The sequence below is a fragment of the Nicotiana sylvestris genome, chromosome 4 (assembly GCF_000393655.2).
Source record: "Nicotiana sylvestris chromosome 4, ASM39365v2, whole genome shotgun sequence".
NCBI lineage: Eukaryota > Viridiplantae > Streptophyta > Magnoliopsida > Solanales > Solanaceae > Nicotiana > Nicotiana sylvestris.
Window position 1 is genome coordinate 179,755,541 of NC_091060.1, and position 17,684 is coordinate 179,773,224.

The 17,684-nt window shown below is 37.1% G+C and overlaps 1 protein-coding gene across 1 annotated transcript; it reads right to left on the bottom strand.

Moving 5' to 3' along the window:
* Positions 1 to 9,367: 9,367 nt before the first annotated feature.
* LOC138890604 (uncharacterized) lies at positions 9,368 to 9,870 on the bottom strand. Its single transcript, XM_070174004.1, has 2 exons — positions 9,698 to 9,870; positions 9,368 to 9,578 (listed from the first exon to the last, which is right to left on the bottom strand). The coding sequence occupies exons 1-2, from the start codon at positions 9,868 to 9,870 to the stop codon at positions 9,368 to 9,370; spliced, it is 384 nt and encodes a 127-aa protein (XP_070030105.1).
* Between the last annotated feature and the right edge of the window lie 7,814 nt (positions 9,871 to 17,684).

Here is a 17,684-nt window from a genome sequence, read left to right on the forward strand (position 1 = left end):
TCTTTCCCAAGTGGCGACTCTGAATTAAATAAATAATCCCATTTCGAATATTGTCACTTAAATTGGAAAAACTCCACCCGCGCATTTAACCCTTCGGGGCGGGGCGCGCAAAAAGGAGGTGTGACAAGGTCAAACTATACCATAACTCTTATCTCAATTTCTTGTTACTGAGGTCTGCTACCAAATCTCAGATTATTTTCGTTGCTTATCTCATACGTATAAATCTATGTCCTCTAATGCCTCCACATTATTGTTCATCTTTAAGAATGACGGTCTAATCTCCTCTCATACTTTATAACTTTTATCCATCCATTGTTGATTCACCTCAATTTCGATCCATAATCTACCCCTGATAACTTAACCTTTTATGTAATATTGCTACTAGGTTTCACGTTTTATCGGGGAGCATCTGAAATAATTAGATTGATCCACCTAGGGCGATACCCTGCTTTTATAATCGTATCTCACGACATCCCAATGTGATTCACCTTGCGTGGGTATTTTAATCCTGTCCAATTCATAAGATCCCCTTCTTTTATTCGTCAGATCATTACTCAATCTAAGGCCCAAACGTCATTTTTTTGTCTATAATAACTACACCCCCATTTTATTAACAGGGCAGCATTCTATCTCTTCTGAATGTTATTAGTCTTAGACTCCTTTGAGTTCATTCAGGTTATATTGAACTTTCTATAACTTAGAGAAACCATTAGCTTTCTTGTTTTCACGGGTCTTAATCCCGATGACTTATCCGTTCTCGTCACCATCTCACTCGCCCTTTCTCATTCTTACTCCTGTCATAAAACTTTGTCGCTACTATACTTTAGCTTGGGATCCATACATATCTATTTATATTATTCACGCCCTTCCTTTAACTTGCTTGCACCATAGATTTCCTAATGTTGTTCTGGAACATCAAGTGAGACATCACATTGTCTCAAACTATTCTTTACTCTCATAATCAGGCTTTTCGATACCTAGACCATAGGCTAGAAGATATGCTACTGACGTTGCTGCTATCATTCCTGGATATAGAATCCCCGCACTTCTAGCCTTCTATCCCAAGTATGGAATATTCTCAACCTTCTACTTTTGAGTATCTCATTCATTGTTCACCTTTACCTTACTTTCCTTAATGCCTCACATCACATCTTCTATCTCTTTCATGACCTTCCCTCCACATAGATATAATTCACATCCATGTATTGAACTTGTATTATAATACATGCACCTTTTTAAACAATCTCGTGAGAGCTTCATACTAACTTCTTATGAGGTTGGGACACCTCTAACTGGCTTTATCGTAGTGCCATTATAGAATATGGCTACTACATTATCTCTCTTGTACCTTTGATAGTAAGAGTGATTCTGCAATGTTTTCAATCACGATTTATATAATTTTCAGGGTCCAATAATTAGATTCCTGATTTACTTTGCTGATGTATATCTTTAGTTTCCTCCTTCTTCTTATCAGCCTTTATGTAGGCTTAAGCTATCTACCGATATGTGGTTCATGGTATTAGTCATTACTTTAGCCCTCCATGGACGCTATGGAATATCCACGATACAATCTTCTAATAATTCATTCCTTTGTCTATGACCTGGGCTCATTTTTTCTTTTAACTTATACTGAAATCTTCTACAGCTGTATGATTGTCAACATATATGCTGCATAGATAATACTCCAAACTCTTAAGTGCATTCATAACATAACCAAACTCTGGATCGTTGATCGAATGATTCTTTCATTCCTTCGTATTTTTCTTTAAATGTAAGTCATTACCTTTCCTGGTCTTTCTTCCCCCTTGTTGCGTGCATACTTAGCTTATCTTAGATCTTACGCATGCCGAAATTTTCGTACAACTCATATGATCTTCGAATATTGCTTTTGAATTTACTTCCCGCTCACTAGCCAGGGTAGGTTCCTCTTTCTTATGGAGGACGTACAATGTTGTTGTGAAACTAGTGTTACAAGACCATTCCTCTTTAGGTCGCTGAGTTCAGGTTGTAGCCTTCTTCCTTATTTTCCTTAACTTGTCTTCCATTGTAGTACTTCGGGAGGACTCCCTGACTCTTGTAAAGCTGTGAACTTCTTGAATCAACTACTAACTACTCGTCGGCCCATTCTCATGTCAATATTCCGCAAAATCTTTCTTGGGTTATTTCCTTTGTCTTAACTTACGTCTCGCACTGACTCCTTATTTACCAATAACATCTCGGGCAGGGACCCTTACTTCCTCTCATTAACGTCATATTTGCATAATGTTCTAGAATTGTAGCATATACGTAGGAGCTGAGTAAGTGTAATCTCATTCCTTTTTCGTATTTACCGCATTCTTCATTTACCATTCCATGATTACTAGAACCACTTAATTCTAACTTCTTGCCACATCACTCTATATTCCCCCCTTTAGGAGAGTACTAAGATTTAGCACTATGATGATCTACCTGTAGATGTTTTACCTCTTCAGCCTTGGCATCTTCTCACATCATCGACGACCCTTACTCGCCTTGCGGTAATCCTTCTATACCAAGAAAATGAAATTTCTTACTCGCGAGGGTGGCATAGTGTAACTGGCACACATAGTCCCTTAAGCTTAACTTTGCTCACATTGCTTGCTTTAGGGAAGTGTCTTCCTGAACGGCCATTTTCTGAATTTCTCCTGAATCTTCTTCTATTATCCATTCTACTATCGCCGAAATGAAATCTGAAATTCTCATGATGCCGACTATTATCAAATCACTCAGTCCCTAATTCACGTTTAGTTTATCTTGTTCACCAGCCCATACTGAGTTCTATTGCTCTGGGGTCTAACTTTTCCTCTTGGTAATCGCGCTAGAGTTGCGAACTTATTTCTCGAAATGAGGACATGACCGTATGACCTATACTCTTTTGTTGTCGTAAGGCTTGTCACCTCTCGTCTCTTCCTTCACTTGACTATAGATTTTGTAATATTGTCATCTTTTGATCTACCGTTGTCATCCATGTACCACATCTTACTCATAATGCTTCATTAACTCTTTTCTTTTTTCCCGCTAACATTTATGCCTATTACTTTATTCTGAAAACTTGAACAAGACATTCTTTTGCTTTTAGCTTCCCTTTGCTCCATCCAGTGGCTCTTCAAGTTGCTTAATGTTCTCGCTTTACTAGGGACGCGAGCCACACTAAGGTAATATGTATCCCTTCAAGGCTTATAATGTATGTCTTTGTAGTACTTATATCTGGCTACACTATTTTAGAGTGTACCATCTGGGTGTCTCACAAGGAGATCTACTAGCACACTTGCAATATCATTCGGAAATATCAACTAACACAAACAATCCATTCACTACTTTGGTTTACTCTAACTCCAGCCAGATCTTAATATCCTGTCCTTCTCTTAAACTACACAGGTTAGCCCCCAATAGGATATAACTGAGATGGGTGTGGCCAATTCTACATACATTTTTTACTGTTGAAGGTAAGTCACAATGCTTATACTTTTCTGCCGGAGTTGATAATACCGATAATCTTCATTAACTGGGTACCTCGTACCCTTCTCATCTTGCTCCTTTTACTTGTTGAAGCTTGTATCTATCTTCTGAATCTCTTATTGCCTTTCACCATATAGGTCGATAGATATTATTGCCTTAAGGCTCCTTATCAAGAAGCTTACACGTAAGGTACATATATGTTCTGCTGAAGACCTCATATTTATCCATCATAGGAATGATGCAAACTCGAGTTCCTCTAACTCAACTCTTCCACAGCTATATCTTTTACCAATTGTCTTTCTGGATGTACACATCGTTGTATTACGAATAAGATAGAGTTTAGAAAATTGAGTTCTTATAACTGAGCTCTACCACACGATCTAGAGTAAGAAGAAAGAGTGACGGTCCTAAATTCCCTATAGCCTCATGCTTATAAGTGTGGTGCACGACACACCCATAAACAAGACTCTACTAGACACAGCTTATAGACTCCCTAGGATAAAACTGCTCTGATACCACTTTTGTCATGACCCAAACTCATGGGTCGCGACGGGTACCCGATACCCTACTCAACCGAGTACCAACGTAACATATCTTTTCGTATCATACTCTTATAGGTAAATGATATGGAAAGGCTGCTATGAAATAAGTAGAATAAAGCATGGAGAAATACTCGATACTGGATGATCCAACATTTAATCCAAACTTATACATATGACGTATGGGCCTATAAGGCCGGCATGATCCTTTATATACTCAAAACATAGGCCGACAAGGCCATACAAGAATCTGTATACATGACATCTATCTACAAGCCTCTAAGAATACATAGTATTGTAAAAGTCAGGATAGAGCCCCGCCATACCAAACAATACACATTTAAATAATACTAACCAAACAAGCAACTCCGGAGCAAATGGAGTGCACCAACATCTTCCGCTGAGTTGATCACCTACTTGGTAGACTCTCGACCTGTTTATCGGGGCCTGCGGGCATGAAACGCAACATCCCCACAAAAGATATAAGAGAAACATGGAGTAAAAGACTAGACATATAAGTTTGAATAGCTCTGTGAAATCTTTTAATATTTAAAATGTTATGCATATATGTATAACTGTCATGTCGTGCATAGGTACATATGTTCATAACATCATCAAGCCTCTGAGGGCATCCCATCATATCATCTTGGCCACTGTGGGCAAAATCATCAACGTATACCAGCTGATCAGGTGGTGATGCGTATATAACGCCATAACCTTTCCCATACCTCATATTATACGCGTATATAACGTCGTCTAAGTCATGGGTAAATGAATATGTAAATGAATATAATGCATGAGAAGTATGTTAATAAAACTTCTTGGATGTCATAAGACCCTTATACCTCTGATTAATATCATAAAATAAACTTTTTTCAACATACGTATTTTTCTGAGACCTATGAACATATGATAAAATAATAGAACACATGGGAATTCAAGAATATAGGCACCTATAATACTTCTATGAATAGAGTCATTTATGGAAGTTGTGCATTTTCTCGTTTCGTTTGTATCGTACGGATCATGCCAAAAATAAAGAATGAATAGCCTTAACATACCTGAACCAATTTTCTTGGAAATCCATCTAATACATGTCAATTGCGATAACATGTAATGGCAGATCGAAGTAGGGGGAAATCCATATGATATTCTTGAGGAAGATTGCACCGTACTCCCTTAGAATCGCAAAATCCCGTTGCATTTACGTGGTGTAACTTCGTATAACAACCTGTGGATACAGAGAGCCTCTGTCTAGGTTCAATAGGACTAGGTGAGACACCAACTATGCTTCCTCTCATTTTGGGTTTTTCTAACTCAATTCCAGCTTAAGGAAGACAACATCTGACTTGGAAAATAATAAACCAAGTTCACGTTTTCAAAGATTCAAGAAAACAATTATGTAAAAATCAGTTCTTGATTATTTGGAGAAGAAAGAAAAAGCATGATCTGGAAAGACAGAGACAATGCCAAATAAGTGATTGTTGATAAATCTTTCATTAAGTGGGGGTGGGCCCCACTTTACAAGATGACTAAGCCACTAAATTCACCAATTTATGCCACCTTAAAATGTGACTTATGAGTCACTTAATTGACTCTTGTATGGCTGCCATGTTATGCGGGGGAGGGGGTTAATCTTATCCAACTCTAAATATATCCCCAATTAATTAGGTAATCCCACTTACTTAAAATATTACTCACTTTTCATATACTTTATACACCTTACTATTATAGTCATGTAGTACCTTGTATGGTACTAGTCCATAAATATCGAGTATTTTAGCTTGAGCCGTATTTTATCCCAACATGCCAAACTTGGACGATTTTCTTTGACTTGCTTCCCCTTTCACCTTTATGAATTTACTTATTACTTGTTTAAAATAGCATAATCCTTATAATATCCAAATAATATTTTCCTTGGACTGATGTCAGTTAATTTATGACAAATTCAACATACAACACTACGAGGTGCAACATCGTCGTAATGTAGTACTGCGGGACGTGACATCTCACTTTCGGGTTCTCATTAATTTATTTATGGAGTGTTTTCATGTACGAAAATATGGAGTGTAACAGAATGACATAAGAATGAAATAAACATTAAAAAGTATTTCTAAAGATTCTTGCTTCTTCATGAATTTTCAACATGAAAATGGCTTGCGTGAGTACCTCGCTAGGACGTGCTTTTTTTGTGCTTAGAAGTCCTTTTCTTTGAATTCCTTGAAAATTTCCCTAACCCTCTTTCATTCAGGCTTAAGGCTTAAGGCTTTAAGCCTTTTTATTTTCCTTACAATAGGACAGACTACTCAATGGGCTTTAAGCCCAATTCTTAAGTCTTTTTTTTAGAATTAACAAGTATTTAATGGTACTCATCTTTAATAATTAAAAATATTAAAATTATTAATATTTTCCTAATTATATATCCAATTACTTATAAATAAATAAGTAATTGATAAGTCAATCATAAGGGTTTAAATCCGCTATAGAAGCAGGGGTGAGCATAAAATCCGAAAAACCGAATTCCGAATCGGACCGAATTAATTTGGTATTTCGGTTTCGGTTTTTTCGGTATTTCGATCTAATTTGGTACTATATTTTTTGGAATTTCGGTACGGTTCTCGGTATTAGGATCTTGAAATTTCGGTATACCGAAATATCGAATTACTAAATTTTTAAATACTTTTAAAAATAATTCTCAGTCCACTCTAGCGCCCCAACCTACTAATTTTAATTATAATTTCCAGCCCACTCCAGCGCCCCAGCCCAAGCCCAAGAAGTTGTCTTGCTCTTTCGGTCAATTAGGGTCTAAACTCAAAACTCTGAAGAGTAAAGATTAGGGCATTAGCGAGCGGCAGTCACAACTCCAACTCCTCACTCTTCATAAAGTCAATTACATTGGATTTAGGGCGATAGTTTCACAAATTTCGGGCAAACGAAGACCGAAATTCAAAGAGATCGGTTGCTATTTCAGAAGCTTGTCTCGAAGTTTTTCTTTTATCCTTTTTCTTATGATAAACAATTGTTTTTTTAATTAATAAGTTAAGTATTGCTTACATTGATTTCAGAGATACTTAGACAAAGTAGTAAACCCATTAGGAAATTTAAATTTATTGATATAGAGTCACATTTTTATTTGTTGGGTGCTTCTTGCAATTTTTTGAATTATTTAAGTTTTTGAAATTTGAAACAGAAAGTGATAGCTTGAAATAACTTTAGTGTAGTTGGTCAATTCAATTATCTTACTTTGTTAAAGTAATGAAGTGAAATAATCACACCTGATAGGAATGCCCTCTCTGTTTTTGTTGTTTTTGTTGCACTGTGTGTTTAATTCTGCTGCTACTGGTAATGTTGCTACTGTTAATTCTGCTACTGTTAATGCTGCTACTGTTGCATATATTTTCTGCCAAAAGATTACATTAAACTTGGCCATTTTTAGAGAAAAAATTTGCAGCATGTTACTGCTGCTACTGTCGCATGTTAGCTGCCTGTTAAAATTTGTTAATACTGCTGCTACTTGGCCATTTGCAGCATGTTTGCTACTGAAGAAATGGCTATTCGATTTAAGGTTCTGCCAATTCTTTGAATTGATATAATATGGTTATAACCAAAACCGTACCGAACCAAAATAAGAAATATTGAACCATACCGAAATATTTTGGTACGGTATTTGGTATACACAATTGATAAACCGAATACAGAAATACCGAACCGAAATTCTTAAATACCGAACTGAAATACCGAATGTCCACCCCTAAATAGAAGTATAATTTTTATGCACTCAAGGCAAGATTAAAAAAATTAAATTCTATAATTAGCGTGTGTTGAAACTTTTATAGATTTGAGGAGTGTTACAATATTCCCTCCTTGAAAACATTTGTCCTCGAATGTTGCTAGCACTATTCACTTGAACTTCTTAAATTTTCTTAGCACTACTCACTTTCTCAAGGGACTTAAAATTTTGGCTAACTCCTCAAATTTTCAAAAATTTTGGCAGAGTCTCCCCTATAAATTGGAATATCCAAAAAAATATCCCTGTCACCAATACTACAACTACACCACCAACTACCAAATAACTATAACAAATCATTCATAGGCACCATACACAGCTCATAAACTAATTACTCACACTACGGCAAGAAGGTACCACAATAACCAACCAAAATCTAAAGCACAATACTTCACAAAAAGTAAATCACATTAAAGAATTAAATGTACTCTGGCATGGTACTAATTTATTTAATAACTAAATATACTCTGACAAAAACTAAATTACTTCAACAACTAAGTATAATCTATTAAAGACATAAACATTTGCTAACTTGAATTTCATAAATGAAATATAAATGTCATGCCAAACCTAGGTTCACATACCTTGTTCCTCAAATAAATAAGGATACTTCTTACTCATATCTTCCTCCACCTCCCACGTAGGCTCTTTTAAATCATGATTACTCCATAAAACTTTTGCCGAAGTTATATCTTTTGTTCTCAACTTTCTTACTTGCCTATCGAGAATTTTTATAGGTACCTCTTCATAAGTCAAGCCTTCTTTAATTTCTATGGTGTCGGCAGGTATTATATGCGACTCATCATGAATGTATTGTCTAAGCATAGACACATGAAAGATAGGATGAACAGAGGACAACTCAACTGGCAATGCTAGCTCATAAGCCACTTTTCCCTTCTTTTCTATAATCTCATAAGGCCCGATAAACCTAGGACTAAGTCGCGATGCCTCTTATCAGAATAAGACTTTTGATGACTCTGAGCCGCTTTCAGTCTTTCTCTGATTAGATGTACTTTCTTTAAGGCCTCACAAACAAACTCTGGACCAATCAACAACACCTCTGTTGGTTCAAACCAACCCACTGGAGACTTACATCTTCGCCCATACAATGCTTCATAAGGAGCCATACTAATGCTGGCCTGATAGTTGTTATTGTAAGCAAATTCTATAAGTGCAAATGATCATCCCAATTACCTCCAAAATATATAACACATGCACGCAACATATCTTCGAGAGTCTAAATGGTCCTTTCTGCCTGGCCATCGATCTGTGGATGAAAAGCGGTGCTCAAATTGACCTTGGTACCTAATCTTTTCTGAAATGCCTCCCAGAAATGTGCCGTGAACCGAGGGCCTCTGTCAGATATGATTGAAATTGGAGTACCATGCAATCGAACTATTTTTTTAATGTACAACTACGTATACTGCTCTGAGGAATCTGTCATCTTTACTGGTAGGAAATGCGCGGACTTTGTCAGTCGGTCTACAATAACCCAAATTGAATCATGCTTACGGTATGTGCGAGGCAGACCTACTAAGAAATCCATGTTAATCATCTCCCATTTCTACTGTGGTATCTCTATATCTTGAGCTAGGCCACCAGGCCTCTGATGCTCGGCTTTGACTTGCTGGCAATTCAAACATTTGGCCACATGATCTGCTATTTGCTTCTTCATGCCTTTCCACCAATACAACTCTTTCAAGTCCAGATACATTTTGGTAGCACCTACATAGATAGAGTACCTCGAACTGTGAGCTTCTTCCATTATGACCTTCCTAAGCCCATCTACACAAGCACACATAACCGATCATTCAACTTCAAAACTCCATCACCTCATAGAGTGAAAGCAGTGATTTTTTTGTTTCTGACTCCTTCTTTTAACTTCACTAAGTACAGATCTTCATCTTGCTTAGCCTTAACATGCGCAACAAGAGAGGACTGCGCTAAGGCATAAGCTGTTACACCTCTTTCTTCGGTCTCATCCAATCTAATTCCATCATTTGCTAATTTTTGAATTTCTTGACCTAAAATTCGCCTTTGTACTGCAAGATGGGCCAGGACACCCATTGACTTCCTACTAAGTGCATCTGCTACCACATTAGCTTTGCCCGGGTGATAAAGGATATTGATGTCATAATCCTTCAATAGCTCGAGCCACCTTCTCTGTCTCAAATTTAGTTCTTTTTGCTTGAAAATGTACTGGAGGCTTTTGTGATCAGTAAACACTTCAGAATGCTCGCCATAAAGGTAGTGTCGCTATATTTTTAATGCAAACACCACTGCTGCAAGCTCCAAGTCGTATGTGGAGTAGTTCTTCTCATAATTCTCTAACCGCCTGGAAGCATAAGCAATAACTTTTCCATCTTTCATAAGAACACAATCAAGACCAACTCTGGAGGCATCACAATACACTGTGAACCCACCCGAACCTGTCGGCAAGGTTAACACAGGTGCAGTGGTTAACCTCTTCTTTAACTCTTGAAAACTCTGCTCATAAGCATTTAACCACTAGAATTTAACTGCTCTCTGAGTCAACCTAGTTAATGGAGCTGCAAGTAAGGAAAATCCCTCTACAAACCTTCTATAGTAGCCAGCTAACCACAAGAAACTCCTAATTTTGGTTGGCGTTGTCAGCCTAGGCCAGTTCTTGACTGCTTCTATCTTCTGAGGATCTACTTTTCTGCCTTAACTAGATACCACGTGACCTAAGAATGCCACTGACTGCAACCAGAACTCATATTTTGAAAACTTGGCATAAAGCTCATTCTCCTTCAAGGTCTACAAGGTTATCCTAAGGTGTTCTACATGATCTTCCTTGCTCTTAGAGTATACCAAAATATTGTATATAAACACGATAATATAGGTATCAAGGAATGGCTTGAAAACTCTATTCATGAGGACCATGAATGCAGCTGGAGCATTTGTCAACCTGAAGGACATTACTAGAAATTCATAGTGCCCGAATCGAGTTCTAAAGATTGTTTTAGATATATCCTCTTCTCTGATTCTCAACTGATGGTACCCCAACCTTAAATATATTTTTGAAAAGTACTTTACACCCTGAAGTTGATCAAATAAATCATCAATTCTTGGAAGTGGGTACTTGTTCTTAATGATAACTTTATTCAACTACAGATAGTCAACGCACATTCTAAGAGACCCATCTTTCTTATTGACAAATAGGACTAGAGCACCCCCACAGTGAAACACTCGACTTGATGAAGCCCTTATCAAGAAGTTTTTTCAACTGGTCCCTCAACTCATTAAGTTATGTTGGAGCCATCCTATAAGGAGGTATAGATATGGGCTGAGTGTCTGGCAGGAGATCGATGCCAAAGTCTATGATGCTTTCAGGAGGAAGTTCGGGAAGGTCTTTTGGAAAGACTTATGGAAATTCTCTAACAACTAGCACAGACTAAAGAGTTGGTGGTTCTGATTCTTGATTAATGATGTGAGCCAAATAGGCGAGACACCCCTTACCGATTATTCATTGTGCCTTAAGGTAAGAAATAAACTTACTTACAGGCGATGTTGAACTACCCTTCCACTCTAAGACTTCTTCATTTGGAAATTAGAACCTGATATCTTGGCAAGACAATCTAACATGGCATAGCAGGAAGACAACCAATCCATACCCATGATCATATCATAATCCACCATTTATAACTCTATGAGATCGGCCTCGGTGCTGCGACCTTGGACTGAAACTATACAACCTCTATAGACTCTTGTGGCTTTCACTGACTCGCCAACTGGAGTGGATACTAGGAATGACTCACTAAACTGTTCAGGTTCTAGCCCGAGGTTAATTGCAAAGTATGGAGTCACATACGAAAATGTTGAACCTTGACCAATTATGGTATAAATATTATGTGAGCAAACTAGAAGTATACCTGTAATAACTTCTACAGATGCCTCTGCACTTTGACGATCAAGTATAGCAAACAAAAAGGGTTGTCCCCATCCCTGAGTAACTCGATCTACACCTTTGCCTGTCCCATGACCAGTCTGATTATGAGAACCACGAGCCTGAGGTGGTGCAGCTGTAGTAGCTGAGGAACTAGAAGGACGAGTTGATCCCCCACTGAAATTACGTTGCAACTTTGGTCAATTGGCCTTTATATGACCAATGTCTCCATAATGATAGCAACTATGAAACCCGAGATTGCACTAACCTGAATGTTGTTGCTTACATGTACCACAAAGACCTTGTTGTTGTGAATGTTGCTCAATATGACTCTGGCTATATGAGGATGGTGTCTTAAAATTTTAATTCTAGCGAGATTGGTTTCCATTACTCTGAGTACGTCTAAAAGAAGACCCACCACCTGACTGATGACTAGGCTGAGCTGGTGCTAATGACTCCTTATTGAAGGAATCCCTTCCTCCACCGCTGGATGTACCATTAAACCCGTCTGTTGTCTAGGCTTTCTTGTTATGCTCTTTTTCTTCTCTCTTTTGTTGTTTGTCTTTTTCTAAGTGCTTGGCGAATCCCACAACAGAGGAGAAAGTTGTCATTCCTACCACTACAGTTGATATCGTATCCTTAATGTGGTAAGCCAAACCGCAAACAAACCTGCGGATCTTTGCTTTTTCTGTCTTAACCATGTGAGGAGCATGCTTAGCCAAACTTATGAATTCTATGTAATACTCTTGCAAACTTTTATTCCCTTGCTTGAGCTGCTCGAAGTCTGTAGCTTTAGCTTCCCCATCCTCTTCTGGTATAAAATTAGCCATGAAGGCCTCTTCAAATTCTTCCCAAGTAGGCGGACCATCATCTTCATCTCTTTCCTTTTCCCACATCTCAAACCAAGCGCCAGCCACTTCTCTAAGCTGGTAGGCAGCCAACTCCACAACTTTATCATTAAATGCCTTCATCGCTCGGAGGGCTTTCTTGACACCCTTCAGCCACAACATTGGATCTTCATCAGCTATAGTACCACGGAACAATGGAGGACTCCGCTTTAAAAATTTGTTCACTCTTGAGGACTCAAAATTGTTCTGTCTATTTGATTAAGGTGGAATATCATCTCTTTTATCGTTCTAGTTGGCCATGAAGGCTTTAAACATCTCCATAGCGTTATTGACAACATTAAACATCTGACCCACCTCTGGAGATATAGTTGTCTGAGCCAGAACTACTGTTGGGGGTGGCAATAGATCCTGAGGTACTGGCTCATCATGCTCCACTCCCCTTTTCATGTTCAATCCGGAGTACTTGAACCCTCTTTGTGGATTTACCCTTCCTTTTCTGAGTTGAATCCTTCTTAGATCTACCTTGAGCCACAATAGTAGCAATAGTTTATTGAGCAACATCCTGAGTGTCGGTATTTGAATTACGAGTACGAGCCATTTTTGCGAGTTTTGGAATGAATATATTAGATAATTTCTTAGAGGTAGGCTCTACGACACGATCTAAAGTATGAAAAAAATATGAGACATTTCGTAAATGCTTGTAACCTCCTACTTATAAGTATGACGCGCTTCATACCCATAAATAAGACTCTACTGACACGGCTTCATAGACCTTAAAACTCCATAAACCTGAGGCTCTGATACCAAGTTTATCACGATCCATTTTTAAAAAAAGTCGTGACCGGCACCCGGTTACTAAATTTGACTAAGGGAACCATATGCACTTATCAAATCTATTATAACTTCAAATTTATATGCAACAAGGCAATACTTTAACCAAATACTTTTAATTAATTTAAATAGCTAAAATAAACCAACTTCAAAACTTTATTCGTAGTAACCACTGAAATGCTGCTAAGTTATTATCAAAAAGATCTGAATTTTTAACCCACTGACTGTGTCTATGAAGCCTCTACTGATAAACTGACGCAGTGCTCATGACATGAGATTGTCTAGCTAGTTCTCCAAGTAAATAAAGAAATAACTAAATAAAGATAACTCAAAAGAATACTCCACGAACAAAAGCGAAGCTTTCCAATAGCACTGGAAGAGAGGGAAGTCCTCACCTATAGCTTGCTCGCCTACAAAATTGGTTCCTACGTTGTACCGTAGACCAACGTAGGTTCCCAAAAGAGAACGTCAGTACCATCCATTGTACTTAGTGAGTCTGAACGACATGCGACGAAACCTTAGTAAATATACATTACGAGAAAAGATTCTAAGTGCATGGAAAATTTAAAGCTTCTAAGAACAATTCTAGAATAATTGCATAATAGCAGTTTATGAATATTCTAAAAGAAATTCTTTTGTTTTTTTTTCTTATAAAAAAATACTTCAGTTTATACTTCGGGGGTTCCAACTATCCTGATTTATTTCTGTCTTAGTCACCGTGTGATCGGTATGGGTTTGATTCCAACCTGATCGAATAGGCCTAATCCACGAGGTGCCACTCGCTTCATGGTTCTCAACGTTCATGTATCATACCTTAGCCTGGCTAAGCAAATTGTCAGCAACTAGACCCTTGGCTCGTGTGCTCCCTACTTTGGCACAAGTAGTTTCAGGAAGTCAACGCCTTAGTTAGGACCTTCGTCCTGGATGATGACCCCTTCTCGAATAGAGGATACTCCCAAAAATCTTTTCTTTCTAAAACTTATTCTTGTAACTTTTCAAGTCTAAATCTTTTCTAGAACATCCTATATATACTCATACTGTTATCCTTAAATGTAAAGCATGTCATAAAAATAAAATAAATATTCAAAAGTATTTCTAAAGATTCTTGCTTCTTCATGAAATTTCAACATGAAAATGGCATATAAGAATAACACAAAAAAACTAGAAATTTATGTACATATATCATAATAAATCATCTAAACTTTAGCTAGAACAATTCTAAGTTAATAGGTACCCACTCGCTTCAATTAAGTACATATTAACTCTTTTAAGCAATTCATCAAACACCTTGTATGCGTGCTTTTGTGAGATAAACCACTTTAGTAAAGGGTAATATCAATTCACCTCAAAACTTCTCGAGCCAATACGTAGGCCCTAATCCAATTTATACCCGTCAAGCAATCGATTCTACAACAACCAGTGCATTTTAATAAATTTCAAAGTTTCACACGTAAATATGGAATTTACTGTTAATACAGAGAAAGAAGGAAATTAACTATCAAATTCTTATACTGTAGGATAATTGAGAATAGGATATACCTGCTTTCAAGAATTAGTTATTTGCAAAGAAGCCTAGAATTTTTCGTTGCCTGCGTGTGTACCTCGCTAGGACATGCTTCTGTTTTTTTTTTTTGTGCGTAGAAGTCCTTTTCTCTAGTTGCTTTGAATCCTTGAAAATTTCCCTAACCACTCTTTCGTTCAGGCTTAAGGCTCAAGGCTTTAAGCCTTTTTATTTTCCTTACAATAGGACAGACTACTCATGGGCTTTAAGCCAAATTCTTAAGTCTTTTTTTAGACTTAACAAGTATTTAATAGTACCCATTTTTAATAATTAATAATACTAAAATTATTAATATTTCCCTAATTGTATATCCAATTACTTATAAATAGATAAGTAACTCAAAAGTCAATCACAAGGGATTAAATTCACAATAGAAGTATAATTTTTATGCACTCAAGGCAAGATTAAAATAAATAAATTAAATTCTATAATTAGCGTATGTTGAAACTTTTATAGATTTGAGGAGTGTTACAAAAACGATATATGCAATGTTGGACTGACCTCAACTAGTAACTTTTAATGAGGTTAGAGGCTTTCTAGGTTTAATGAGGTATTACATAAAATTTTATCAAAAACTATGCACAGTTGAGCAAACCCTTGACCAATTTGTTAAAGAAGGGAGGATTCAATTGGGATGAGGCAGCTAGCACAACCTTTTATAACCTTAAGCATGTTATGACAGTTGCTCCAGTTCTAGCTTTACCTGAATTCAACAAGCCATTAATTTTAGAAGTTGATGCATTTAATACTGGAGTGAGAGCAATGGTGATGCAGAACAGAAGACCATTAGCATTTATGAGCCAGTCATTGAGCAAAAGGAAACAAGGACTATCCTTTTATGGGAAAGAGTTGATTTCTCTACTCCTTGCAGTTGATAGATGAAGGCACTACTTGCATTCATGATACTTTGTCATCAAACTGACCATTTTAGCTTGAAGTTTTTGCAGGAATAGAAAATTACAACCTTTCTTCAGCATAACGGTTTAACCAAATTAATGGGTTTAAGCTATGATATCCAACACAAGAAAGGAGTAGAAATATCTTTGCAGATGCACTGTCAAGAAAGTATGAACAACAACCTACTGGAGATCAACCACAGTGTTTGATGTTAACACAACCGTAACCTAAGTGGTTTGAAGAAGTGTTGTCAAGCTATGAAGAAGACTAGGAGGTGGTACAAATTGTAACCACCTTAAGTATTAATCCTTTTGCCTTGATGGATAATACTTTACAACAACGGTTAATAAGACATAAAGGAAGAGTATGTGTTGACAATCATGGTACTCTCAGACAATAACTAATTTCTACTATTCACAACTCTGGCTTGGGAGGACATTCAGGAGTGATGACAACTTATTAGAGGGTGAAGGCACTTTTCTATTGGCCTTCCATTATTGAAGATGTGAAAAAGGTTATCCAAGAATGTGAAACATGCCAAAGATGCAAATATGAACAAATGGCTCATCCAGGGTTGCTACAGCCATTAATTGTACGAGAAAAATCTTGGGAACGCACATTTTTAGACTTCATTGAAGGTTTGCCAAAATCAGAAGGGCAAGATACTATTATAATTATGGTAGATAGGTACAACAAATATGCACACTTTATTGCCTTGTCTCATTCCTTCACAGCCTCTCAGGTAGCTCGAGTGTTTATAGACACTATGTACAAGCTACATGGATTACCTAAGAGCATAGTGACTGATATAGATAAGTTTTTCCTCAGTAATTTCTAGAAGGATCTTTTAAAAAACCAATAGGTACAATTACTTTACAATTCTACTTATTATCCACAAATTGATAGGCAAACTAAAAGGTTAAATAGGTGTATTGAGAATTATCTGAGATGCATGACTGGACACAAACATAAAGAGCGGAGTAAATGGTTTTTATTGTATAAATTTTGGTACAACATCAACTACCACTCAGCTCTGAAGATGACTCCATTCAAAGTAATGTATGGGTATGAACCACCGCAACTCTCTTTTGAATTTATCTCACAAACTAAAGTAGCTGGTATTGATCAAGTTCTCGGAGAAAGACAATTAATGGCAAAAGCACTGAAAGAAAATTTGAAGAAAGAGCAAAATAGAATGAAAATGAATGCTGATAAAAGAAGAACAAAAGGGGAGTTTAATGAAGGTGATTGGGTATTTCTCAAGTAGCAACCCTATGGACAGACTAGCATAGTTGTGAGGAAAAGTCTTAAGTTAGCTTCTAAATTCCATGGGCCCTATCAGATAGCACAAATGATTGGACTTGTTGCTTACAAGCTGAATTTGCCCCTACAACCAAGATACACCATGCTTTTCACATTTCTCAGCTTAAGAAGAAAGTGGGATCATAGATCGTTCCTTCAATAGATCCTCCAATTTGTTCTGCTGAAGGACAACCCTTGACAGAACCAATTGTTGTACTGGGCAGAAGGATGGTGAAGAAAGGAAATAAAGTCATTACTCAAGTTCTGCTGCAATGGGCTAATCTACTGTATGAGCAAGCTACTTGGGAAGATTACAATTTCATTATGTCCCAGTTTCCAGAATTTAAAGAACCTTGGGACAAGGTTCTCAAGGAGGATGGATTGTCATGAATGAAGTTTAAGTAGCCACTTGAGTCCTTATCTATTTTAAGTAGACTCAGGTTGATAAATGATTATGATAACATAACCAAATGGAGAATTTTATTTTATTTGGTGCTTGAGCTTCAAAATTCAATAGAAGTTGAGTGTGTGAGTG